This window comes from Bos taurus, chromosome 9, assembly GCF_002263795.3.
Source record: "Bos taurus isolate L1 Dominette 01449 registration number 42190680 breed Hereford chromosome 9, ARS-UCD2.0, whole genome shotgun sequence".
Classification (NCBI taxonomy): domain Eukaryota; kingdom Metazoa; phylum Chordata; class Mammalia; order Artiodactyla; family Bovidae; genus Bos; species Bos taurus.
In genome coordinates this window covers 23,234,682-23,260,681 of record NC_037336.1, presented here as the reverse complement: position 1 = coordinate 23,260,681, position 26,000 = coordinate 23,234,682, and the positions used below count along the sequence as shown (strand labels likewise).

Sequence of the window (26,000 nt, the reverse complement as noted above, 5' to 3'; positions counted from 1 at the left end):
AGGACGGGAACAAAGCTGGGTCCCAAGACCTTCACCGGGCATGAAAGTGAGAAAGAAAACTGTTTCTAGCCTGAAGAGTGCCAGCATTTAAGGGCTAAAGAAGCAGAAATAGGAGATGGTGAAGGAGACCGGGAAGTGGTCCGAGAGTGACAGCGTGAGAGCAAACTGCGCTTGAAGATGGAGATACTGGGGCCTTATTCATGGATGAATAGTGAATAATGGGAGGAGGTTTCTAGGTGGAGAGCTTACAGCTGAAAGTCTCTATTTTGTCTTCCAAGTGAAAAATGATGTCTGAGTCTGATGAGAGTGTAGAGCCGTGGGGATAAGGGATGGGGAACAACGAAGTAGCCCTTGTGGTCAATCTCAGAGAAATCAATAGGAGGTCCTTGCGGGTGTCATGCTGAATTGTGAGGACCTGGCTGACGATGGGGAGGCTGTGAGGTTTTAATGGATCTAACACGCTTGGTTGAGCTCCTGTCTCAAAGAGCGCTCTGCGGCAGGGCTTGAGGGAAAGAGGAGGCAGATGGATTGATTTAGATTTGGTGGTTTTCTGCAAGGGTGTGACGGAAAGAGCAAAAAGGCTAGGGAGTTAAGAATGGTTGGCAGAACAGATAAAATCTAGCTGAGTAAAGAAGGACTTTCAATCAGCGTAGACTGCTAATTTAGAGGGAAAAAATAAAAGTAGGGACCAAAAGACAAAAGATATTAATGAAATCAAAGGGTAGTTATACCAGAAGAGGTGATATTTGGAGAAGTATGACATGGATTATTAGATCCTCATATCACAGGCTCTGCTATCATTTCCGATAGATTCAAAGAACTAGACCAGGCTTCCCTGGTAGCTCAGTGGTAAAGAGTCTGCCTGCCAGTTCAGGAGACACAGGCTCGATCCCTGGTCCGGGAGGATTCCACATGCCGTGGAGCAGTTTGTCCCATGCCTCACAAATACTGAACCTGTGCTCTAGAGCCCAAGAACCACAACTGCGAACTCAGGTGCTGCAACTACTAAAGCCCTTGTGCCCGAGAGCCCAGATTCTGCAACAAGAGAAGCTGCCATAGTGAGAAGCCCGCACACTGCAAGTAGAGAGTAGCCTCCATTTGCCGCAACTGGTGAAAAGCCCACACAGCAACAAAGACCCAGTACAGCCAAAAATAAATACATAAAGAGTAAAATTTAAAAATAATAAATAAACTGAAAAGAAAAAGAACTGGACCAAACCAAAAAGAAAAAAATTAAAATACAGGAGCATGATTGATGAGGGAAGACTTTGTATACTTAAATGTATGAAATCTGACAGAAAAATCAACTTGTTTTACTATAAATACATGAAAAACAATGACAAAAATGAAAGATAAGAAATTAAGAAACTAATTTCTGCAATTACAATAAGCAAAGGGATAAAAGAGCTTCCCTGGTGGCTCAGATGGTAAAGAATCTGCCTGCAACTCAGGAGACCTGGTTTCAATCCCTGGGTTGGGAAGATCCCCTTGAGGAAGACATAGCAACCCACTCCAGGATTCTTGTCTGGAGAATCCTGTGGACAGGGGGGCCTGGTAGGCTACAGTCCATGGAGTCACAAAGAGCCGGACACGACTGAAGCAACTGAGCATGCACACATGCACACAAAGGAATAAAAATCCTTCATCTGTAAAGATGGGATCTAGGTTGGTATTTCCCCAGCAGCTGTGGGTAATTGTAGCTTCTTTTTGCACATCCATCACCAGTTTTTTCTGCTCCTCAACAATTTGAGCAGCAGTCAGGCTGTATCCTCTCTCTGCTTCATGCTCCTCCTGTCTCTGATTAAAAGGCCTGGGGGGCCCAGCAAAGGGTTTTGGAGCCTGGGTGGGGTGGAGGGCAGCCTGGCTCAGGTGTGAGCCAAGCAGGTGGAAGGGAGGATCCAGTAAGAGAATGGTCCAGCACCAGGTGTCAGAGCCCCAGGGGGGCCATCTGTGGGGGAGGGCTGCCCACTTCAGAGACTGGCGCCTTGGCGAAGGAAATGGGGCGTGTACGCAGGGAGGGGACAGGATTGATTTCATACAAGAAGGCTGATCAAGTAAGGAAATGTATGAAGCATTATGGGAGTGTGGTTTCTTACTCTAGGAGAAGATTGTCACAAATGGGAAAACCGGGGGGAGAACACGAGGATGAATCCTGTGGTGGTGTTGGAATTGCAGGTATTAGTGTGAATTTATGGTTTGCCATGTATAGACAGATGAATGTATAGTTATAGAAATATATATATGTGTGTGTGTATCTGTATGTGTGCATGCTTGCGTGCTAGGTTGCTTTAGTCATGGCTGACTCTCTGTGACCCTGTGGACTGTAGCCCGCCATTCTTGTCCATGGGATTCTCCAGGCAAGAACACTGGAGTGGGTTGTCATACCCTCTTCCAGGAGATCTTCCCCAAGCAGGGATCGAACCTGTTTCTCTTACATATCCTGCATTGGCAGGCGGGTTCTTTGCCATTAGTGTCACCTGGGAAGGATGTAAGAAGTATGTATGTACACACACATATTCTCTAATTCTGTCTATTGAGTTGGCTTGGCAGCAGCAACACCCCAGTAACAAGGAGTACACTCAGCACTCTGATCTAAATGCTGTTCTCTGCCAGAAAAGGAATCAGAACTCCTTAGAAAAATTGCTGTTTCCAGGGCTGGGCCAGGATAAGCAAACGATGAGCTTGGAACATCCTGTCCCACAAAATCAGGAAGTGCTCAAAGGATGATGGCGATGTGTCGAAAGGACATAGAAACCAGCTTGAAGAGGCTCCCACTGGCCAATTCTGGGACATTTTAAGCATTAAATAAATAATGTTTGCAACAGATTAAACAGAACCTATTTAATGAAATGATAAACACAAGTCCACAGTGATATGAATAAATTTAAAGTTGAATGGAGGAACAGGGTTTTTTCAGTTTTGAAGAATCTTCCCATAAAATAATTGTTCATTACAAAGAGAAAAAAGATCACATTAATCAAATGATCAAAGGGAACATTGTCAGTAATGGGACAAAGCAGGAATGGCGCCACCTGAAAGGACGCAAGGAGAAGCAGCTAGAATCACTTGTGGGGTATTCTTGACCAAGATGGATAGTCTGAATGGGATCACGAGGAAACACCAGTCACATCTACATCGAGTCAAACCTACCAGTCAAACCTACCAACTTACATCATAGAACAGTTTACAAAAACACCTGTAACTTCAAAAGCATTAAGGTCATGGGAAGTCAAGGAAAGACTGAGGAAATGTTTCAGACTGAAGAGGACCAAGGAACATGACAGCTAAAAACAGTGGACTCTTTTGTTATGAAGGAGGTATAGGGAAATGTGAATGATGTCTGAAGATTTCATGATAGCAGTGTATCAATATTAATTTTCTGGTTGTAGTTATAATTATGTAGCAGAACATTTTGGAGAAGGAAATGGCAACCCACTCCAGTATTCTTGCCTAGAGAATCCTGTGGACAGAGGAGCCTGGTGGGCTGCTGTCCACGGGGTCTCACAGAGTAGGATGCGACTGAAGCGACTCAGCATGCATGCATGCATTGGAGAAGGAATTGGCAACCTACTCCAGTGTTCTTGCCTGGAGAATCCCAGGGAAGGAGGAGCTTGGCAGGCTGCCATCTGTGGGGTCGCACAGAGCTGGACACGACTGAAGTGACTTAGCAGCAGCAGCACAATATTTTTGTTTGTAATGCACTCAATTATTTGGTAATGATGAGGGATCGTGTTGGCTACTTAGCTTGCAGATACTTCAGGAAAAAACAATTTTTGTCATATATTTAGAAGACTTCTTTTAAGCATTTTCTGAAGTAGAGAATAATATTAAAATAGTTTTCATCTGCTAATCCCAAACTCCCAATCTTTCCCTCCCCCAACCCATCCCTCTTGACAACCGCAAGTCTGTTCTCTATGTCTGTGACTCTGTTTCTGTTTGGGTCATATTTTAGGTTCCACATGTAAGTGATATCGTATAGTACTTGTCTTTCTCTCTCTGACTTACTTTTGTTTAGTATGATAATCTCTGGGTCCCTCCATTGGATGGTGCAAATGGCATTATTTCATTCTTTTTTAAGGCTGAGTAATACTTCACTGTGTATGTGTGTATTGTGTGTGTATGCTCAGTTGTGTTTGACTTTCTGCAACCCCTTGGACTATAGCCCACCAGGCTCCTCTGTCGATGGGATTTTCCAGGCAAGAATATGGGAGTGGATTGCCATTTCCTCCTCTAGGGGATCTTCCCAATACAGGGACTGAACCCATGTCTTTCATGTCTCCTGCATTGGCAGGTGGATTTTTACCACTGCAGTACCTGGGAAGTCCGTGTGTGTGTGTGTGTGTGTGTGTGTGTGTGTGTGTGTGTGAATGGACATTTAGGTTTTTTCCATATCTTGGCTATTGTGACTAGTGCTGTTGCTGTCGTATCTTTTCAAATTATAGTTTTGTTTTGATATATGCCCAGGAGTTGAATTGCTGGACCGTGTGATATTTTTATTTTTAGCTTTCTGAGGAACCACTATACTGTTTTCCATAGTGACTGCACCAATTTATATTCCCATCAACAGTATAGGAGGGTTCCCTTTTCTCCATGCCCTCTCCCACATTTGTTATTTGTAGACTTTATAATGATGGCCGTTCTGACCTGTGTGAGTTGGTACCTCATTGTAGTTTTAATTTGCATTTCTCTAATGATTAATGATGATGAGCATCTTTTCATGTGCCTATATTTTCTTGTTCCAAGCTTTCTTAACATTGTCCTCCCTTGACTTCCTGTGGCTTCAGAAACACTGGTTGTCTTAGATTTTTTTCGCAAGGACTCTTCTTAGTCATCCTAATCTTCTAGGAAAAATATAATTTATAATATTTCCTCTTTGACCGTCTCTTCTTTCTCTTCTATTCCTTTCAACTCCAGGCATATGATTCTTAACTCTGCATCTTTATCCTAGGTCTCTCTGGATAGGAAACTTCATTTTACCTGAATTAGCTGGTAAAGAATCTGCTTGTAATGCAGGAGACCCTGGTTCAATTCCTGGGTCAGGAAGATCCCCTGGAGAAGGGATAGGCTACCCACTCCAGTATAATGGGGCTCCCCTGGTGACTCAGATGATAAAGAATCTGCCTGCAATGTGGGAGACCTGCGTTCAGTCCCTGGGTTGGGAAGATCCCCTAGAGAAGGCCATGGCAACCCCCTCCAGTATTCTTGGCTGGAGAATCCCCATGGACAGAGGAGCCTGACTGGCTTCAGTTCATAGGGTTGCAAAAAGTTGGGCATGACTAAGCACAGCACAACACAGCTTTTGTGGGCATATTTTTTTTCTCATTAGCCTAGACCCGCTGGAGTAACTCAGCTTTCAGTTAGCTACTGGGGCTCACTAATGCAAATTCAAATTTTATGAAAATTACAGAGTCTAAATTTCTTCAGCTTCTGTAGGAGAGCATTATTACTGAAAACTGTAGAATGATTGCTTCCTCCTCTGGGTCAGGAGCAGTCATGAATTAATTGCCATAAGAAAATATATAAGTCTGGTTACCACAGAAAGTTGCATGTTAGAAAATGAACTCTATTTTGATATGAAATTAATTTCATTAGAGAGGTTATGTGAGACAACATGAAGTAAGAATCTTATCTGACAGATCTGTTTTAGAGTGGAATATATACAGTATCAGAGGTTATGAGAAAAGTTTGAAGTGCGTATCTGAGAAAATGATCCACATTTTTAAATTGTCTCAGTTCTAACATGAATTAGACACAATAGTATGAATATTTTAATTGGCATGGGTTAATATGCTTTGACTCAAGATTAAGTATTTTAAACAAATTGATGAATTAATAACCTACAAACTTGGACCAAGAAAATATGTTTATTGTAATCCCATTCATTTAAAAATATCATTGATAGATAATTTTCTTATCTGAACTTTTCATTTTATGAATGTATATATTTATGTATGTTGAGATTAATGTTTCATGTCCAGTTTTTATACCAGGAAGCATGAGTCTTTGCTGATACACTTTTGGATCTCTTATTACATTTCTCATCAAGGAGACATTCCAGAAGTTTTACAAATTATTCTATCAAAGTGCTAGACTTTGATGGGATATTACAGATTCTTCATTTTTTGAGCTTTCTCCAAAAGTAAGCACTTTTGCATAAATGAATCTCCTAAGTGCAAGAGATTAGAAGTGTCCAGATGGCTCTCACTGAAGTTGTGCTCATACGTTTGTACAATAAACTTGGACATTTAACTGATGCAAATTTTAATATATTCGTTGTCCTTCTCGTTTAAAACAAAGATGCTGTTTCCTGAGATCAGTGTTACTTGGAAAACCTTGGCTATCTAACAAGTTCCCAAGAAACATTATTTAATGTACATTGCCAAGAACATCTTAGATAATTCAACAGCATTGCCGTCTTTAAAAAGTCCAAATATATTTCCTATAAATGTGACATTTATTGAGACCTTGTTGGTTGCATATTTGGATATGACAGGGTTCCAAAAGAAATACATAATTTATAATGAGCATATAATCATTCTGGAGAAGGAAAATAACTTCATATGAAACAGCAAAAAATAAGCAGGAAAGGATGTAATTTAGTGCCAACTTGGTAAATTAATATTTTTGTTGAATCAGACGGTCATCAGTCATCTGCCTGTGGTACTTACTATTATAATATAATTTTGGATTACTTAAGTCAGTATAAGTCTGGATTTGCTTCATGTTTTCTGAACTTAAAAACTGTTTTTTTTTTTTTTTACTTTGGAAGGTTTATTATTTTCAGCACTTTGAAGTCAGCACATATTGTTGGACACGTACTATGTGCCAACACACTTACAGACATTGGGCTTTATAAGTATGAGCAAAACAGAGTCTCTGTACTTAAGGAACTTGCTGCTTTGTGTGTATATGTGTCCTGGAGGGTAGAGGGGCGTGGCCAGTGGCGGGGAGGAGACAGATGGCCAACATGTAAGAAAATAGGTAAGGGAACTTCAGAAACAAAAGTATTATGACAATGGTAAAAATATTCGAGTGGAGGTGCTTGGACTGCTGTTGTCGGAAAAGTCTTGTCTGAGGAATTCAAGTTTGAGTTGAGGCCTGAGTGATGAGAGGGCTTAGGCACCTAATTAGATTTACAGTTTGAAGCCCCAGGGAGTGGTCTCGGTGGAGGACAGACATCTGAAAATCTTCACTGTGGACACAACACTGAAAGCCAGGCCAGTCACAGTTGGGATATAGGGTGAGAGTTGAGAGCTGATCTTTGTCTTTATCATATGTCTGTCAGCAGTGTCTTTGGGAAAGCTATTTTTGTGGAGAAGTGAGGAGGAAAGCCTAATTAACAGTGAAAAGAGACTGGGAGGTAAGGATATGAAGGCGCTAAGAATATACACGTCTCTATGGGGTTTTGCTCTGAAGGAGACAGAGTGGAAGGACGGTGGCCTTAAACAGTGGTTAAGATTGTGTGTTTGTTGTGTGTGCTTCTCTGCATTTGAGTCGGATTTAACGATACTACAGCAAAACTTATAAGTTATTGTTGCCAAAATCTTGACCCCCCTGTCCACCGGTGCTGAATGAAAATGCCGAAACAGAGTTTGGAGGAAATAGAAAAATGGCTTTATCTTTTCTTGGCAAAGTGGAATGCACAGCAGACTAGCACCTCAAGTACTGTGCTCCCCATTCCTGAGAATAGAGAGAGGTTATATCCCGGGGCTTGTAGTCTGTGGGTAGGTGATAAGGCTCAAAGCAATGAAGATCTTGTATTTTGTTTTTCCTTTTGCGAGGTTTCAAAATGGCCACAGCTGAAATCATGCAGCTCAGCAACTGGGTCTGGCGTCCCTGAAGTTATCAGCCCGTGACCTTCTTTCTGAAATGCTATCAGAATGGTACAACAGAGTGAAAGGGGAGAAGAATGCCAGGTGCAGAGTGTAATCTATATGGAGTCAGAGAGTAATTATTAATAGCTTTGTGAAGGACAAGTCTAGCTACAAGTGTTTGTTAGTAGTAACAGCTAAAGAATAACCAAGATTGTTTAACTCTTGCAGGCCTGTTTGACTGGTATGTGCCAAAGACTGTTCACTCATTTATGTTTTTGTGGCAATATTAAGACATCTGCACATTTTTTACTTTAATTTTTAAAGTTCCTTGTTAAGCTTTCATAGGAATTGGGAGGCCATAGGAGAGCACTGTTAAAGACTGAGAGTTAAAACTGAGCGTGAAGAACAGAGTTACAAACAACGGAGACCACAAAGCAAAGAATCAAGTGAAACTGAGCTCTGGCAGCAGGAGTTTGCAGCAAAGGGTTTATTGCAGGAAGCCAAACAAAGGAACGAGGATAGGCTTGGTCTTTGAGTTGGGTGTTTTTAAAGGGGAAGAACAGAGGCTGGGGTCATCATCTTACATTTAACTACATTCCTTAATCATGGTTTCGAGTGTCAGGATGCTTCTGGTTTGGATTCTCTGGCCAGGTGGTCTGTGGCTTGGGGGTCTGTTAGCTCATCTTGCCTTAGAGAAACAGTCCAAGGTTGTGTGTTAATAATGTTTATCTATAATATCAATGATGTTATTTTTAATACATCAGCGATGATATCAACAACAGCAATTTTAGTGCCTTAACAATGTTAACAACAGTAATTTTAGCATCTGACTCGAATTGATTGAGGATTGAGGGGACAAGAAAGAATAAAGTTTTGGATAGAGGGATTAATCATAAACTCGGTTTGGGGGAGCCTCAGTATGAGGGTTTCACAGGTAATTTTCACATTAAAGGACTGCTCAGCGTGTGTTTGTCACTTCAGCCCACTCCTATAGGTGGTCCTGTCTTCACATTGTGAATATGTAATAATGGAATATGCAGTGAAAATGCCTGTGTACATATGCTTCATGCTGTTTTTCAAAGTGCTTTTACATGTATTATCTTATTTAATGAAGACTATAAATTAATCTATGGGAGAAATGATAATGCTATTTAAACTATGTATAAAAATTGGGAATGCTAAATTAAAAATACTTAAGAATATGTGTTATAAGGATTAACCTGCCTTTATTGTAGATGTCAATATATTATTTAATATGATAACTAATAATATTGCAAGTAATGCTGCTACTGCTGCTAAGTCGATTCAGTCGTGTCCGACTCTGTGCGACCCCATAGACGGCAGCCCACCAGGCCCCGCAGTCCCTGGGATTCTCCAGGCAAGAACACTGGAGTGGGTCGCCATTTCCTCTTCCAACGCTTGAAAGTGAAAAGTGAAAGCGAAGTCACTCAGTCGTGTCCGACTCTTAGCGACCCCATGGACTGCAGCCTACCAGGCTCCTCCGTCCATGGGATTTTCCAGGCAAGAGTACTGGAGTGGGGTGCCACTGCAAGTAATAACCTTACTTATAAGATTCCTGTCCCTTATTTGTTTAAGGAAATAATTTTGGTAAACATTATTGATAAAGATGGAAATATGTTTAATGGCTTTGATAAAAATTATAGGTAAAAGTGGAGATACAGTAAATGGATTTTAAAATAAAAAAAAAATGTTCCTGAGAGTTTGACAAGTCTGAAGTAAATTAAAATTACTCTCTTGTTCTTTCCTGTCAGAGGTCTCTTTATTAGTATCCATGATCGAGGACATATTTCTTCTGTTCTTAATGCATGGCCAGAAGATGTCATCAAGGTAAGTTAGTTACCACTTTTTTTCCATTGTGGTACATTTGTTCTTTTTCCTGTCCCATAACATACTGACCCTTTTCACAATACTAGGTAGCGGTAGCATTCTCTAGCTTTTCAACTTATATCCGATTGATTTTTGCATAGTGGATTAATTTTATCCTGATACCATTTAGATTCTAAGTTTCCCCTTTATTTCTGTCAGGTTTTTTTTAGTATTTATTTATTTATTGTAAAGTGATGGTAAGTGTTGAAAAAATGTTGAAGTAGTATCTGAATTTCTTTAAGCAAATTCCTATTTCTTCTGTAATTATTCATCTACTTAGAAGAATCAATGTGGGCAAAAAAACATCTGTTAATTCGTTTCCTTTATCATGGTAACCTCAAGTATCTCATGGGACTTCCTCTGGGAGGGAGGAAGCTAATGAAAACAGAATAATGTTGTATCTGACATTTGGTAGCTTTCTAAGTGAGACACTTTACTTGGATTAACTCATGTATTTAGTATCATGGTAATTCCATGAGGAAAGGAAGGCCCAGGTGGATTACACAGTAGTATGTGGTGGTGGTGGGAACTGAATGATGGTGTCTCAAGGTGCCTCCTCCAAAACAGCCTAACATATTGACCCTTTGTAATGAGACGTGGAAGATTTGACAAAGATCAGCTTTATGGAATATGCAGAATAATTTTCACCCTCCTCTTCAATGTATTTACTTTTAAGGCAGTTCTTTAAGAGCTGTGTAAGATTGTCAGGAAAAATATCAATAACCTCAGATATGCAGATGACACCACCCTTACGGCAGAAAGTGAAGAGGAACTAAAAAGCCTCTTGATGAAAGTGAAAGAGGAGAGTTAAAAAAGTTGGCTTAAAGCTCAATATTCAGAAAACGAAGATCATGGCATCTGGTCCCATTACTTCATGGCAAATAGATAGGGAAACAGTGGAACAGTGTCCGACTTGATTTTTCTGGGCTCCAAAATCACCACAGATGGTGACTGCAGCCATGAAATTAAAAGACAGTTACTCCTTGGAAGGAAAGTTATGACCAACCTAGATAGCGTATTAAAAAGGAGAGACATTACTTTGCCAACAAAGGTCCATCTAGTCAAGGCTATGGTTTTTCTAGTGGTCATGTATGGATGTAAGAGTTGGACTGTGAAGAAAGCTGAGTGCCGAAAAGTTGATGCTTTTGAGCTTTGGTGTTGGAGAAGACTCTTGAGAGTCCCTTGGACTGCAATGAGATACAACCAGTCCATTCTAAAGGAGATCAGCCCTGGGTGTTCTTTGGAAGGAATGATGCTAAAGCTGAAACTCCAGTACTTTGGCCACCTCATGTGAAGAGTTGACTCATTGGAAAAGACTCTGATGCTCCGAGGGATCGAGGGCGGGAGGAGAAGGGGACGACAGAGGATGAGATGGCTGGATGGCATCACTGACTCAATGGACATGAGTTTGAGTGAACTCCGGAAGTTGGTGATGGACAGGGAGGCCTGGCGTGCTGCGATTCATGGGGTTGCAAAGAGTTGGACGTGACTGAGTGACTGAACTGAACTGAACTGAATATAGGTGAATAGAAAACTAAATGGAAAGATCACAAAAATTTTTGTTTACGCATTATTGTGTGGTAGAAAAAGCAAACACTCAGGTCTTGGTTCTTTGACATTAACCAGATAAATCACCTGAGGCAAATTATTTCAGTTCTCTGATCGTCAGAGGGATAGAAGAGGGACAGAAAATAAGAGGGATAGACTGAATATACTCCAAATCCCCCCTTACTTCCAAAATGCTCTGATTCTGTACATTAGTCCTTATGATAATAATAGTATTAATACCTACAGTTTTTTTGAGAATTTGTAATGTATCGGGTACTGTGATAAGTTCTTGTATATCATGATTTCATTGTATTGAATCATCAGTTCAGTTCAGTCTCTTGGTCATGTCTGACTCTTTGCAACCCCATGGACTGCAGCATGCCAGGCCTCCCTGTCCATCACCAACTCCCAGAGTTTACTCAAACCCATGTCCATTGTGTCGGTGATGCCATCCAACCATCTCATCCTCTGTCATCCCCTTCTTCTCCCACCTTGAATCTTTCCTAACATCAGGGGCTTTTCAAATGAGTCAGTTCTTCCATCAGGTGGCCAAAGTATTGGAGTTTTAGCTTTAACATCAGTCCTTCCAGTGAACACCCAGGACTGATCTCCTTTAGGATGGACTGGTTGGATCTCCTTGCAGTCCAAGGGACTCTCAAGAGTCTTCTCCAACACCACAGTTCAAAACCATCAATTCTTTGGCACTCAGCTTTCTTTACAGTCCAACTCTCACATCCATACATGACCACTGGAAAAACCATAGCCTTGACTAGATGGACCTTTGTTGGCAAAGTAATGTCTCTGCTTTTTAATATGCTGTCTAGGTTGGTCATAACTTTCCTTCCAAGGAGTAAGCATCTTAATTTCATGGCCTTCCATCACCAGTCACATCCACAACTGGGTGGTGGTTTTGCTTTGGCTCCATCTCTTCCTTGTTTCTGGAGTTATTTCTCCACTGATCTCCAGTAGCATATTGGGCACCTACCGACCTGGGGAGTTCATCTTTCAGTGTTCTGTATTCTTGCCTTTCATACTGTTCATGGGTTTCTCAAGTAAGAATACTGAAGTGGTTTGCCATTCCCGTCTTCAGTATTGAATCATAGATTTATTCAATTGACTAATGCTTGTTGATCGTTTTCTGTGTGCCAAGTGTTATGCTAGGTATTGGTGTACGGTGGTGAGCAAACACAGTTGGTTCCTAATTTCATGCATCTACTCTGAAAAGTACCTTTTTTTAATCCCCATTTTTACCTATAAGAAACAGAAGCTTTAATTCATCAGTTTATCCAAAGTCAAATAACTGACATTTTATTCTAGGCTCAATGGATATGATGAGTTGTAGTAGTTTGTAGAAAATCTAATAAATTTTGTCTCACAAAATTGGTTTTGCTTAAATTTATATAATGGCCATGAATTACAGAATAAAGATGATAGATCCATTAATTTCAATAAAGACAACAAATTACTTAGAATTAAAATCTCCACATGATTAAAATGCATGCTTTTTAGATATAAAAATAAACTAAAGTTAGAAATAAACGAAAATAAACTTAGATTAGAAATAAGCTAAAATAAAAAATAATTGTCTAGTAATACTCTACTGTCAGTTAAGAGTAGCAATAGACGGTGCTTGGTAGAACAGTATCCGGTGTAATAAGAGTTGAAGAGGATGAATCAGCATTGTTGTGAAATTAGGAGGATACATAAACTAAAGATCAGAGCACTGGGGACTCCTCAGTAATTATGTGCTATTTAATCATGGGCTCTCCTCTAATGGTACTCAAAATGGATGTGATTAGTTTCCAAGCTGTCATGAGTGTCACTTTATTTCCCAGTTTGAGCTTTTTATTTATGTGTACTCTGCCCATGTACTCCTCCTGACTGAAGACTGAGTTCTTTAAGTTGTTTGAATCATTCTGAAGGAGATCAACCCTGGGGTTTCTTTGGAAGGAATGATGCTAAAGCTGAAACTCCAGTACTTTGGCCACCTCATGCGAAGAGTTGACTCATTGGAAAAGACTCTGATGCTGGGAGGGATTTGGGGCAGGAGAAGAAGGGGATGACAGAGGATGAGATGACTGAATGGCATCACTGACTCGATGGACGTGAGTCTGAGTGAACTCCGGGAGTTGGTGATGGACAGTGAGGCCTGGCGTGCTGCGATTCATGGGGTCGCAAAGAGTCGGACGTGACTGAGCGACTGATCTGATCTGATCTGTCTTTTTATTTTTAAACAATCAAATTAATCATCTGTATATATTTTAGAACTACATTTAAAATACATGTTTCCAATTTATTCTCCCCACTCTTCTACGCTTAATGATTATACAAAATCGTTTCCATCATTTATGATCATATAAAATGATTATACAAAATCATTTCCATCATTTATGATCATATAAAATCATGTCCATCATTTATGTTTTCTGACAGCTTAGTATTTCATTGCATAAATAACTTCAGAAATAGAGAGTAGGAACTATGGCCCAGGATTTGCAAACATCTATTAATATATTTTTCTTTTTATTCAAGGCTATTGTGGTGACTGATGGAGAACGTATTCTTGGCTTGGGAGACCTTGGCTGTAATGGGATGGGCATCCCCGTGGGTAAACTGGCTCTGTATACAGCTTGTGGAGGGATGAACCCTCAACAGTGTTTGCCTGTCATGCTGGATGTGGGAACGGAAAATGAGGTAAACGCTTTAAGTCTGTAACAGCTATACACCTTAAAAAGTAGTACCATTCCTGCATTTTGAGATTATTTTAGGAACCTCATGAAATTCATATTTTTTCTTTGATTCTTTCTCTCTCCTCAAACCTATCCCTCAACTCTTATAAGAAAAATTATTCATTCTCTTTTCCGTTTCTTTTCTTCTTTTCTATAATATGAATAATCTTTTACCAGCTTCTTTAGTGTTTTATTATCCTTTAGTAAGCACTCAGCCCATTATTCTGTAGAGTGTATGATTTACTTTAGGGTATCATAGTTACTTTTAAAAAATTACTGTTTTTTATACTAGACAGAAATTTATTAAGTATAGTCAGTCTGATATCTTGTTCTAAAAGTCTGCAGTAGATTATTTGGAGTTTAGCATTTCTCTTTACTGCATCGATAGACTCTTAGAGTTATATATTAAAGTGAAGTCGCTTAGTCGTGTCCGACTCTTCCTGACCCCATGGACTCTAGCCTACCAGGCTCCTCCGTCTATGGGATTTTCCAGGCAAGAGTACTGCAGTGGTTACCGTCTGAGTCACGGTAAAGCATCTGCCTACAATGCAGGAGACCCAGGTTCAGTCCCTGGGTCGGCAAGATCTCCTGGAGAAGGGAATGGCAACCCACTCCAGTATTCTTGCTGCCCCCCCACCAAAAGTTATATATTAAGTAGTACATAATTTTGCTCATCTGTAATTGGTAATACTTGGATCAATTGTGGGTGATAGATGAGCTTGCCAGGTGGCATTAGTGGTAAAGAACCCACCTGCCAGGTGCAGGAGTCATAAGAGACGTGGGATCAATCCCAGGGTCAGGAAGAGCCCCTGAACGAGGGCATGGCAACCTACTCCAGTATTCTTCCCTGGAGAGTCCCATGGACAGAGGAGTCTAGCGGGCTATGATCCATAGGGTCACAAAGAGTCAGACACGACTGAAATGACTGAGCACACACACATGGGTGATAGATACTAGAAATTAAAGGTAGAATTTTCTGAAATAGAGATGAAAAATAATGGTCAATTAAGATAGACTTTTAAAAAGTTGCATGTGAATATCAAACCTAGGCCTAGAATGTCATCATCAAATGAGATATTTATCATGTTAAGGTGTGTTCTCTCTGTACCCACTGTGTTGACAGTTTTTATCATTAATGGATGTTGAATTTTGTTAAAAAGGCTTTTTGTCATCTGTCGAGATGATTATATGATTTTTCTATTGTTTAATTGGTTAATGTGTCTCACATTGATGTGTTGCATCACATTAATTTGCTGATATTGAACCATACTTGCATTCTTGGGATAAATCCCACTTGATTATGGTGTTTGATTCTTTTGATGTATTATTGAATTTGTTTTGCTAATATTTAGTTTAGGATTTTTATTTCTATGTTCATCAGTGACATTAGCTATTAATTTCCTTTTTTGTGTGGAACATCCTTCTCTTATTATTTATATCAAGGTGATAGTGGCCTTTAGAATAAGCTTGGAAGGATTCCTTTCTCTTCTAGTTTTTGAAATAGTTTGAGATGGATAGGTGTTAACTCTTCTTTAAATGTCTTATAGAGTTTTCCCTGTGAAGCTGCATGGTTCTGTACTTTCATTTGTTGAGATTTATTATTATTATCACTGATTGAATTTCATTTCTTATAATAAGTTCGTATTTTGTATTTTTTCCTGATTCAGTTTTTGGGAGATGTAAATTTCTAAGAATTTATTCATTTCTAGTAGGCTGTCCATTTTATTGGCATATGATTGTTCATAGTAATCTTTTATGACCCTTTGTGTTTATGTGGTGTTTCTTTTTTAACTTTTCATCTTTTATTTCTGGTTTTATATATTTGGGCCCTTTCTCTTTTTTCCTTGATAAATCTCACTATAGGTTTATTAATTTTGTTTATCTTTACAAAGGACCAGCTCTTAGTTTCATTGATGTTGTCTGTTTTTTTTAGTCTCTATTTCACTTATTTTTGCTCTGATCTTTATGATTTTTTTTCCTTCTTTGGGTTTTGTTTTGTCTTTTTTTTGTAGTTCTTGAGGTGTAAGTTTAGATGGTTTTAGATTTTTCTTGTTTCCTGTGGTAGACATATATTGCTATCAACTTTCTTAGAAATGCTTTTGCCGAGTACCTTAGGGTTTTGTTTTTATTTTTGTTTTAATTGATGTATAGTTGATTTACTATATATTATGTAAGTTTCAAGTGTACAGCATTCTAATTCACGATTTCAAAATCTTTAAAGGTTATATTCCATTTATAGTTATTATTATATAAAATATTGGCTATATTCCCTGTGATATACAATATATCCTTGTAACTTATTTATTTTATACATAATAGTTTTGACCTCTTAATCTCCTATCCCTCTATTGTCCTTTACACCATCTCTCTCCTGTACTGATAATCACTAGTTTGTTCTCTGTACCTGTGTGTGTTTCTTTTACATTATGTTCACTAGTTTATTTTGAGATTCCACATATAAATGATATCTTACAGTATTTGTCTTTCTTCGTCAAACTTATTTCACTTTCACTTTAGGATAATACCCTGCAGGTCCATCCATGTTGTTACAAAAAGCAAAAGGTCATTCTTTTTTATGGCTGAGTAGTATTCCTGTGTGTGTGTGTGTGTGCGTGCACGCGCGCATGCGCCACATCTTCTTTATCCATTCATTTCTTGTGGATACTTAGGTAGCTTCCATGGCACCCCACTCCAGTACTCTTGCCTGGAAAATCCCATGGATGGAGGAGCCTGGTAGGCTGCAGTCCATGGGGTCACTAGGAGTTGGACATGACTGAGCGACTTCACTTTCATGCGTTGGAGAAGGAAATGGCAACCCACTCCAGGGTTCTTGCCTGGAGAATCCCAGGTACGGGAGAGCCTGGTGGGCTGTCGTCTATGGGGTCACACAGAGTCGGACACGACTGAAGTGACTTAACAGGTAGCTTCCAAACCTTGGCAGTTGTAAATAATACTATGAACATTGAGGTGCATGTATCTTTTCAGCTAAGTGTTTTCGTTTTCTTTGAGTATATAAAGAGAAAGTGAAAGTGAAGTTGCTCAGTCATGTCTGACTCTTCGAGACCCCCGTGGACTGTAGCCCACCAGGCTCCTCCGTCCATGGGATTCTCCAGGCAAGAATACTGGAGTGGGTTGCCATTTCCTTCTCCAAGGGATCTCCCCAACCCAGGGATCAAACCCAGGTCTCCTGCATTGCAGGCAGATGCTTTAACCGCTGAGCTACCAGGGAAGCCCTTCTTGGGTATATAACCAGAGTGTAATTGTGTGGCCATATGGTAGTTCTGTTTTTAGTATTTTGAGAAACCTTCATACTATTTTCCATAGGGGCTACACCAATTTACTTTCCCACCAGTGATGTATGAGGGCTCCCTTTTCTGCACATCCTGCCAACATTTGTAATTTGTGGTCTTTTTGATGATAGCCATTCTGAGAGGTGTGAGGTGATATTGCATTGTGGCTTTGATTTGCATTTCTCTGATGATTAGTGAGGTTAAATATCTTTTCATGTGTCTGTTGGCCATCTGTATGTCTTCTTTGGAAAAATGTCTATTCAGTTCTGTCCATTTTTTAATCAGGTTATTTTTTAATATAAGCTGCCTCTATGTTTTGAATATTAACCCCTTATTGATATCATTTGCAAATGTTTTCTCCCATTCAGCAGGTCTTCTTTTTGCTTTGTTGACTCTATTCTTTCCTGAGCAAAAGCTGAGTTTAATTAGATCTGATTTGTTTATCTTTGCTTTTGTTTCTTTTGCTTTTTGGAGACATACTCAAAAGCATTGTTATGATTTATGTCAGAGTGTTCCAGCTATGTTTTCTTCTGGGAGTTTTATAGTTTCTGGTCTTACATTTAGGTCCTGAATCCATTTTGATTTTACTTTTGTGTGTGATGTTAGAGAATGTTCTAATGTCATTCTTTTACATGTAGCTGTTCAATTTTCCCAGCACCACTTATTGAATAGATTGTCTTTTTTCCATTTCATATTCTTGCCTCCTTTTTCATAGATTAATTGAATATAAGTGTGTGGGGTTTATTTCTGAGCTCTCTGTTCTATTCAGTTGATTTATGCATCTGTTTTTGTGCCAGTATCATGCTGTTCTGATTATTATAGTTTTTAATATGGTCTGAAAACAAAGGTCTGTCTAGTCAAGGCTATGGTTTTTCCACTGGTCATGTATGGATGTGAGAGTTGGACTGTGAAGAAATCTGAGCGCCAAAGAATTGATGCTTTTGAACTGTGGTGTTGGAGAAGACTCTTGAGAGTCCCTTGGACTGCAAGGAGGTCCAACCAGTCCATTCTAAAGGAGATCAGTCCTGGGTGTTCTTTGGAAGGACTGATGCTAAAGCTGAAACTCCAATACTTTGGCCGCCTGATGCGAAGAGCTGACTGATTGGAAAAGACCCTGATGCTGGGAGGGATTAGGGGCAGGAGGAGAAGGGGACGACAGAGGATGAGATGGCTGGATGGCAACATCGACTCAATGGACATGAGTTTGGGTGAACTCCGGGAGTTGGTGATGGACAGGGAGGCTTAGCATGCTGCGACTCATGGGGTTGCAAAGAGTTGGACACGACGGAGCGACTGAACTGAACTGAACTGAAGTCAGGGATCCTGATTCCTCTAGCTCTATTCTTTCTCAACGTTGTTTTGGCTGTTGGAGTTCTTTTGTGTTTCCATAGAAAATTTTAAATTATTTGTTCTAGGTCTGTGAAAAATGTCCATGGTATTTAGATAGAGATTGCACTGAATCTATTCAGTGCCTTGGATAGAATAAGCACAGAATGTTGTCATTTTAACATTAATTTTTCTAATCCATGAACATTATTATATATTTCCATCAGTTTATGTCATCTACAATTTCTTTCATTAATATCTTACAGCTTTCTGTCCTTTACCTCCTTAGATAGGTTTATTCCTAGGTGTTTTATTATTTTTGATGTGATGGTAAATGTGATTGTTTCCTTAATTTCTTTTTCTGATCTTTTGTTGTTAGTATATAAGAATCCAAGAGATTTCTCTGTGTTAATTCTGTGTCCTGCAACTTTGCTGAATTCTTTGGTGAGCTCTAGGAGTTTTCTGACAGCACTTTTAGAATTTGCTGGAGTTGGTGATGGACAGGGAGGCCTGGCATGCTGCAATTCATGGGGTCGCAAAGAGTCGGACACGACTGAGTGACTGATCTGATCTGATCTGATGTATGTGCTAAGTTGCTCAGTGTGTCCAACTCTTTGTGACCCCATGAACTGTATAGCCTGCCAGGCTCCTCTGTCCATGGTATTCTTCAGGTAAGAATACTGGAATGGGTTGCCATTCCTTTCTCCAAGGGATCTTCCCAACCCAGGGATCGAACTTGTGCCTCTTATATCTCCTGCATTGGCAGTCAGGTTTTTTACCACTAGAGCCACCTAGGAAATCTCATTGCTATGCATATTATCATTTAATCTACAAACAGTGACAGTTCTATTTTCTTTCCAATTTGAATTCCTTTTATTTCTTGTATAATTGCCATGGCTAGGACTTGTAAAACTGTGTTGAAAAAAAGTGGTGAGCGTGGATATCCTTCTCTTGTTCCTGGTCTTAGAGGGAATGTTTTCTGCTTTTCACCATTGAGAATGATGTTGGCTATGAGTTTGTCACATATGGCCTTTATTATATTGAGGTAAGCTCCCTGTATGGCCACTTTCTGGAGAATTTTTATCATAAATGAGTATTCAATTCTGTCAAAAGCTTTTTCTGCATCTGTTGACATTATTATATGGTTTTTATTCTGCAGTTTGGTAATGTGGTGTATCACACTGACTGATCTGCAGAAATTGAATCTTTGCATTCCTGGGATAAATCCCACTTGATTATGGTGTATGATCCTTCTAATGTGTTGTTGGATTCAGATTGCTAGTATTTTGTTGAGGAGTTTCGGGTCTGTGTTCATCAGTGATATTGGCCTGTAATTACTTTTTTGTGTGTGTGATATCTTTGTCTGATTTTGGTGTCAAATGGAAGCTGGCCTTGTAGGAGTTCGGAAGTGTTCCTTCCTCTGCGGTTTTTTTGGTATGGTTTGTAGAGAAATGGTATAAACCTTTTCTGAATGTTTGGTAGAACTTAACTTTTGAAGCCGTCTGGTCCTAGACTTTTGTTTGTTGGGAGTTTTTAAAATTACTCATTCAATTTCATTACTGGTATTAAGTCTGTTCACATTTTCTGTTTCCTGCAAATTCAGTCTTGGGATAGTGTACCTTTCTAGAAATTTATTCATTTCTTCTCAGTTGTCCATTTTATTTGTTTATTGTAGTCTGTTGTATTTCTGTGGTGTCTCTCGTAACTTCTTTTTCATTTCTGACCTTATTGACTTGGGCCTTCTGGATTTCTTCTCTTGATGAGTCTGGCTAAAGGTTTATCAATTTTGTTTACTTTTTCAGAAACCCAGCTCTTAATTTCGTACATCTTTTTTTAAAGTTTCTGTTTTATTTATTTCTGCTCTGACCTATATGGTTTCTTTCCTTCTACTAACTTTCGGATGTTTTGTCCTTTTTCTAGCTCCTTTGGGTATAAGATTAGGTTGTTTGAGAGTTGTCTTAGTTCCTGAGGGAAGCTAGTATCAGTATAAACGTCCATCTAAGAACTGTTTTTGCTGCATCCCATAGATTTTGGATCATTTTGTTTTTATTTTCATTTATCTCCAGGCATTTTTTGATGTCTTCTTTGATTTCTTCAGTGATTCATTAGTTGTTTAGTAGCATGTATTTTAGCCTCCACGTGTTTGCTTTTTTTGCATTTTTTCTTGTAGTTGATTTCTGGTCTCATAGCATTGTGGTTAGAAAATATACCTGATATGATTTCAGTTTTCTTAAACTTACTGTGGCTTGTTTTGTGGTCTAGCATGTGATCTGTTCTGAGAATGTTCCATGTGCACTTGAAAAGAAATGTGCATTATGCTGGTTTTGGATGGAATGTTTCATAAATCTATTAAGTACATCTGGTCTAATGTGTTGTTTAAGGGCGATGTTTCCTTATTGCTTTTCTGTGTAGATGATCTGTCTATTGGTGTAAGTGGGATGTTAAAGTGCCGTACTATTATTACTGTTGCTTTCTCCCTTTATGTTGTTAATACTTGTTTTATGTATTTAAGTACCACATGTTGTTGTTCAGTTGCTATGTCATATCCAACTTTTTGCAACCTCATGGACTGCAGCATGCCAGGCTTCCCTGTTCTTCACTATCTCCTAGTTCAGTTCAGTTCAGTCGCTCAGTCATGTCTGACTCTTTGCGACCCCATGAATTGCAGCACACCAGGCCTCCCTGTCCTTCACTACCTCCCGGAGTTCACCCAAACCCACATCCATTGAGTCAGTGATGCCATCCAGCCATCTCATCCTCTGTCGTCCCCTTCTCCTCCTGCCCCCAATCCCTCCCAGCATCAGAGTCTTTTCCAGTGAGTCAACTCTTCGCATGAGGTGGCCAAAGTACTGGAGTTTCAGCTTTAGCATCAGTCCTTCCAAAGAACACCCAGGACTGATCTCCTTCAGAATGGACTGGTTGGATCTCCTTGCAGTCCAAGGGACTCTCAAGAGTCTTCTCCAACACCACAGTTCAAAAGCATCAATTCTTCGGTGCTCAGCTTTCTTCACAGTCCAACTCTCACATCTCCTAGAGTTTGGTCAAATTCATGTACTTGGTCAGTGATGCTATCTAGCCATCTCATCCACTGCCACCCCCTTCTCCTTTTGCCTTCAATTTTTCCTAGCATCAGGATCTTTTCCAATGAGTTGGCTCTTTGCATCAGGTGGCCGAAGTTGTTGTTAGTGCTTCAGCTTTAGCGTCAGTCCTTCCAATGAATATTCAGGATTTATTTCCTTTAGGATTGTCAGGTTTGATCTCCTTGCAAGTCCAGGGGACTCTCAAGAGTCTTCTTTAGCGCCACAATTCGAAAGCATCAATTTTTTGGCACTCAGTCTCCTTTATTGTTCAACTCTCACCTCCGTACATGACTACTGGAAAAATGATAGCTTTGAGTATATGGACGGTTGTTAGCAAATTGGTGTCTCTGCTTTTTAATATGCTGTCTAGGTTTGTCATAGCTTTTCTTCCAAGGAAGAAGCATCTTTTAATTTCATGGCTGCAGTCACTGTCTACAGTGATTTTGGAGCCCAAGAAAAGAAAATCTGTCACTACTGCTACTTATCTTTCTTCTATTTGCCATGAAGTAATGGGACAGGATGCCATGATCTTAGGTTTTTCATGTTGTTTCAAGTCAGCTTTTACACGCCCCTCTTTCACCCACACCGAAGAGGCTCTTTAGTTCCTCTTCAGTTTCTGCCATTAGAGTTGTATCATCCACATGTCTGTGCTTGTTGGTTTTTCTCCTGGCCATCTTGATTCCAACTTGTGATTCCTCCAGTCCAGCATTTTGCATAATGTACTCTGCATATAAGTTAAATAAGCAGGTGACAATATACAATCTTATTGTACTCCCTTCCCAATTTTGAACCAGTCTGTTATTCCAAGTCTGGTTCTAACTGTTGCCTCTTGACCCTGATGCAGGTTTCTTAGGAAGCAGATAAGGCAGTCTGTTATTCCCATCTCTTTAAGAGTTTTCCACAGTTGGTGGTGATCCACACAGTCAAAGGCTTTATTGTAGTCTTTTATTGTAGGCTTTATTGTGAAGCAGAAGGAGATGTTTTTCTGGAATTCCTTTGCTTTCTCTATGATCCAACAGGTGTTGGCACTTTTATATGGTTATGTAGGAGATGTCCTAGGGGACCCAGCAGCAGTCTTCTCTCTGGTTGCCAGAGCTGTATGTTGTAAGGGTATGCCCTGTGTGGGCTGGGTGCATCCTTCTGTTTGACAGGGTCAGCTCCTGTGGGCCCGCTGGTAGTCAGGGCTGGTTCCTGCGCTGGTTGAGTGTGAGGCTGTGCCTCATGAGGTGGCTCTAGGCCTACTGGACAGGAGAGTAGGCGTCCTGTGCATTTGGCTACATGACGCAGGGTTGCACCAGCGTGCTGCCAGCCTACTGGTGGGTGAGGCCGGGTCTCTGCATTGCTGGCTGTGCAGCTGGGAAGCTTGTGGCTAATGCTGGCCTGCCGGAGTATGGGGCTTTGACCTTGGTGTTAATAAACTAGTGGGAAGAGACCAAAATGGAGCTTTGCCAGAGCCAGTGTTAACATAGTAGAATGAGCTCTCCCAAGTGGCTGTTGCCAGCACTTCTTTTCTTGAGGGCAGTTCCAGTTGCTTCTTGCATATTTAAGTGGCTCTCTAAGATTAACAAGTGTGTTGGACCTAGCCCCCCTTTCAAACTACTGCCTCTGGACAGGAAATTGGCGTGTGTGAGAACTTTGTTTATACTTTTTAAGAGCCAAGTCCGTTTCCTACTGCCCTCCAGCTCTCCCAGATAGAAGACCTACTGGTTTTCAAAGCCTGATATTCTGGGGACTCATCTTTGCAGTACAGAACTCCTGGGCTCAGACCCCTTGCTCCTTGGGAAGAAACTCTGAATGTGATATTCCTCCTATTTTTGGCGGTATGGGTCCTGACTATCTTGTCTCTGCCCCTCATCTGTCTCATTGTGCTTCTTCCTGTCTTTTTCTTTGTAGAAAATCTCTTCTGTAAAACTTCAGGTATTTCTTATAGATACTTGTTCTGTAAAGAGTTGTCATTTTGGTGTGTCTGTGGGGGTGAGTTTAGGGTCTTCTTATTCCCCTGTCTTGGACACATATTGACACTCTATTCTCTTTATCCTTGCACTACTACTTGACTGAGAAGACAAAAAATTTACTTCACTAAAATATGGTTGAGTTGATGGGTTTGTGGAAAATGTAGTTTTTATGTTGCCATTCTTTGTTCCACTTTCACATGTGGAAAAACCACTTGTAGTCAAAATATCTGCAATAGCAGTTTTTAATCTCATCTGTTTTGTGGATCTCTGTTCAGTTTTATACTTCATAATAGAAATACAGAATTAATTCATCACAACATTTAGGGTTTTTTTCCAGAATCTAGAAAATTTCTTGAGGATTAGATCCCTTTTTAATAAATTATCTTATAAATGTTTTCTTCTTTTATCAAAAATACCTATATTGAGTAGTAATGAAAGTGGAAAAGGAGTTAACAGCTGATTGGTAAGTCAGTCCTCATTTTCTGACTTCTTAAATCTCTGCAGCTCACAACTTGAAGTTTACAGAAGCACTTGACTAAAATATACTCTTATTTTTTAAGTTAATAATGCAAAGCATTTATTTAGGTAGGATGATTGTGTTTTCACCTTATCTTTAATCTGTTATTTCGTAGTCCATGTTTTCTTTAATTTACTTGTAAAGCAATTGCTATATAAAGTTTATCCTTTACCTGAAGTAAATTGTTTTTATCTTTAAGAGAATGGGCTTACCTTGTGGCTCAGCTGGTCAAGAATCTGCCTGCAATGCAGGAGACCTGCGTTCAATCCCTGGGTTGAGAAGATCTCCTGGAGAAGGGAAAGACTACCCACTCCAGTATTCTAGCTTGGAGAATTCCATGGACTGTATAGTCCATGGGGTCACAAAGTCAGACACGACTGAGCGACTCTCACTTCACTTTATGAGGATCCCATACTTTATTTCTTTTTTTCCCTGTTGTTGTCAAATCTTTTCATAGCGGCTTCCCTGGTGGATCAGATGGTAAAGAATCCTCCTGCAGTGCAGGAGACCTGGGTTCAATTCCTGGGTTGGGAAGATCCCCTGGAGAAGGGAAGGCTCTCCACTCCAGCATGGTGGCCTAGAGAATTTCACGGACAGAGGCACCTGGCAGGCTACAAGTCCATGAGTTCACAAAGAGTCAAACATGACTGAGTGACTTAAAAAAAAAAAAAAATATATATATATATACACACACACACACACATATATATGTGTGTGTGTGTGTATAAAACTTTATGTTTTACCTGACGTAAATTGTTTTTATCTTTTAAGAGGAGCCATACTTTTTTCCCCTGTTGTTGACAAATCTTTTCATGGAAGTTATGTTTATCATTTGTCTTTTAAGTAAGTGACCAATATCAAAGCTTGATATTTTACTAAAAATGTGAGTAAATGTGCCTTGTGGACCCTCCACGCTCTTCCATGTGTTGTTAGGCCTTAAACACTGCTACAGCTGTCACATGGGGTGTGCTTGCTAGGGCTGCTATAACAGTACCATAAACTGGGTGGCTTAACCAATAGAAGTTATTTCTCATAGTTCTAAAGGCTAGAGATCCATGATCAGGGTATCAGCAGTCAGTTTCTTCTAAGGTCTCTCTCTTGGCTCGTCTTCCTTCAGTATCTATACATGGTTATTTCCTCTGTGTATCTGTGTCTTAATTTTTTTTCTTAGAAGAGCACCAGTCATGTTGGATTATGGCCCACCCTAGTGACATCATTTAACTTAATTATCTTTTTAAAGACTCTGTCTACAAATACAGTCATATTCTGAGACACTGGGATTTAGACTTGAACTTCTGAATTTGGGGGAGGTTGCAAACCCAGTTGAGCCTGTAACACATGATCAGTTCTCAAGAGGCCCTGGAGAATTCATACTCCTATTCAGTATGTATAGGAGATTATTGTCTCTACATAGTCAGTCTCTGTTTATTAAACCATTGCTCCAGGTCTCAGCTTTTCTGATCTGGTTTTATATTCAGTCTGGCCTTCAGATCATGTGTACAGTGTATTGAGATCTAGAATCATCTAGATCTTGTGATGGAACTTGAAGTCACAAAGTTGAAGTCTCTTCCACTGAGGAGGTTCCTACTTGTGTTCTGGAAAGAGCCCTTTATGTTTGGCATGAAGCAGCTTGTTGGAGAGAAACTGAACAAAATAAAAACCTTATAGATTTTCTGTTATATGTACTTGCCACATATTTTTCAGCTCATGTACAGAAGTCAGTGTTGACATTAGATTGTGACCGGTATTAGGTTTCTGTTGCTATCATGACAAATTATTACAAACAGTGGCTTAAAATGGCACAAATATATGACCTTATAATGCTAGAAAGCACAAGTCTCAAAAGGCTAAAAT

The 26,000-nt window shown here is 39.8% G+C and overlaps 1 protein-coding gene across 3 annotated transcripts in view; it reads left to right on the top strand.

The window, feature by feature from the left end:
* Positions 1 to 26,000, top strand: part of ME1 (malic enzyme 1) — a 220,500-nt gene that overhangs the window by 91,705 nt on the left and 102,795 nt on the right. For all 3 annotated transcript variants that reach the window (XM_024996809.2, XM_059889821.1, NM_001144853.1), the window contains 2 exon segments: positions 9,587 to 9,662; positions 13,782 to 13,943. In XM_024996809.2, coding sequence (XP_024852577.1) covers positions 9,587 to 9,662; positions 13,782 to 13,943 — 238 coding nt within the window.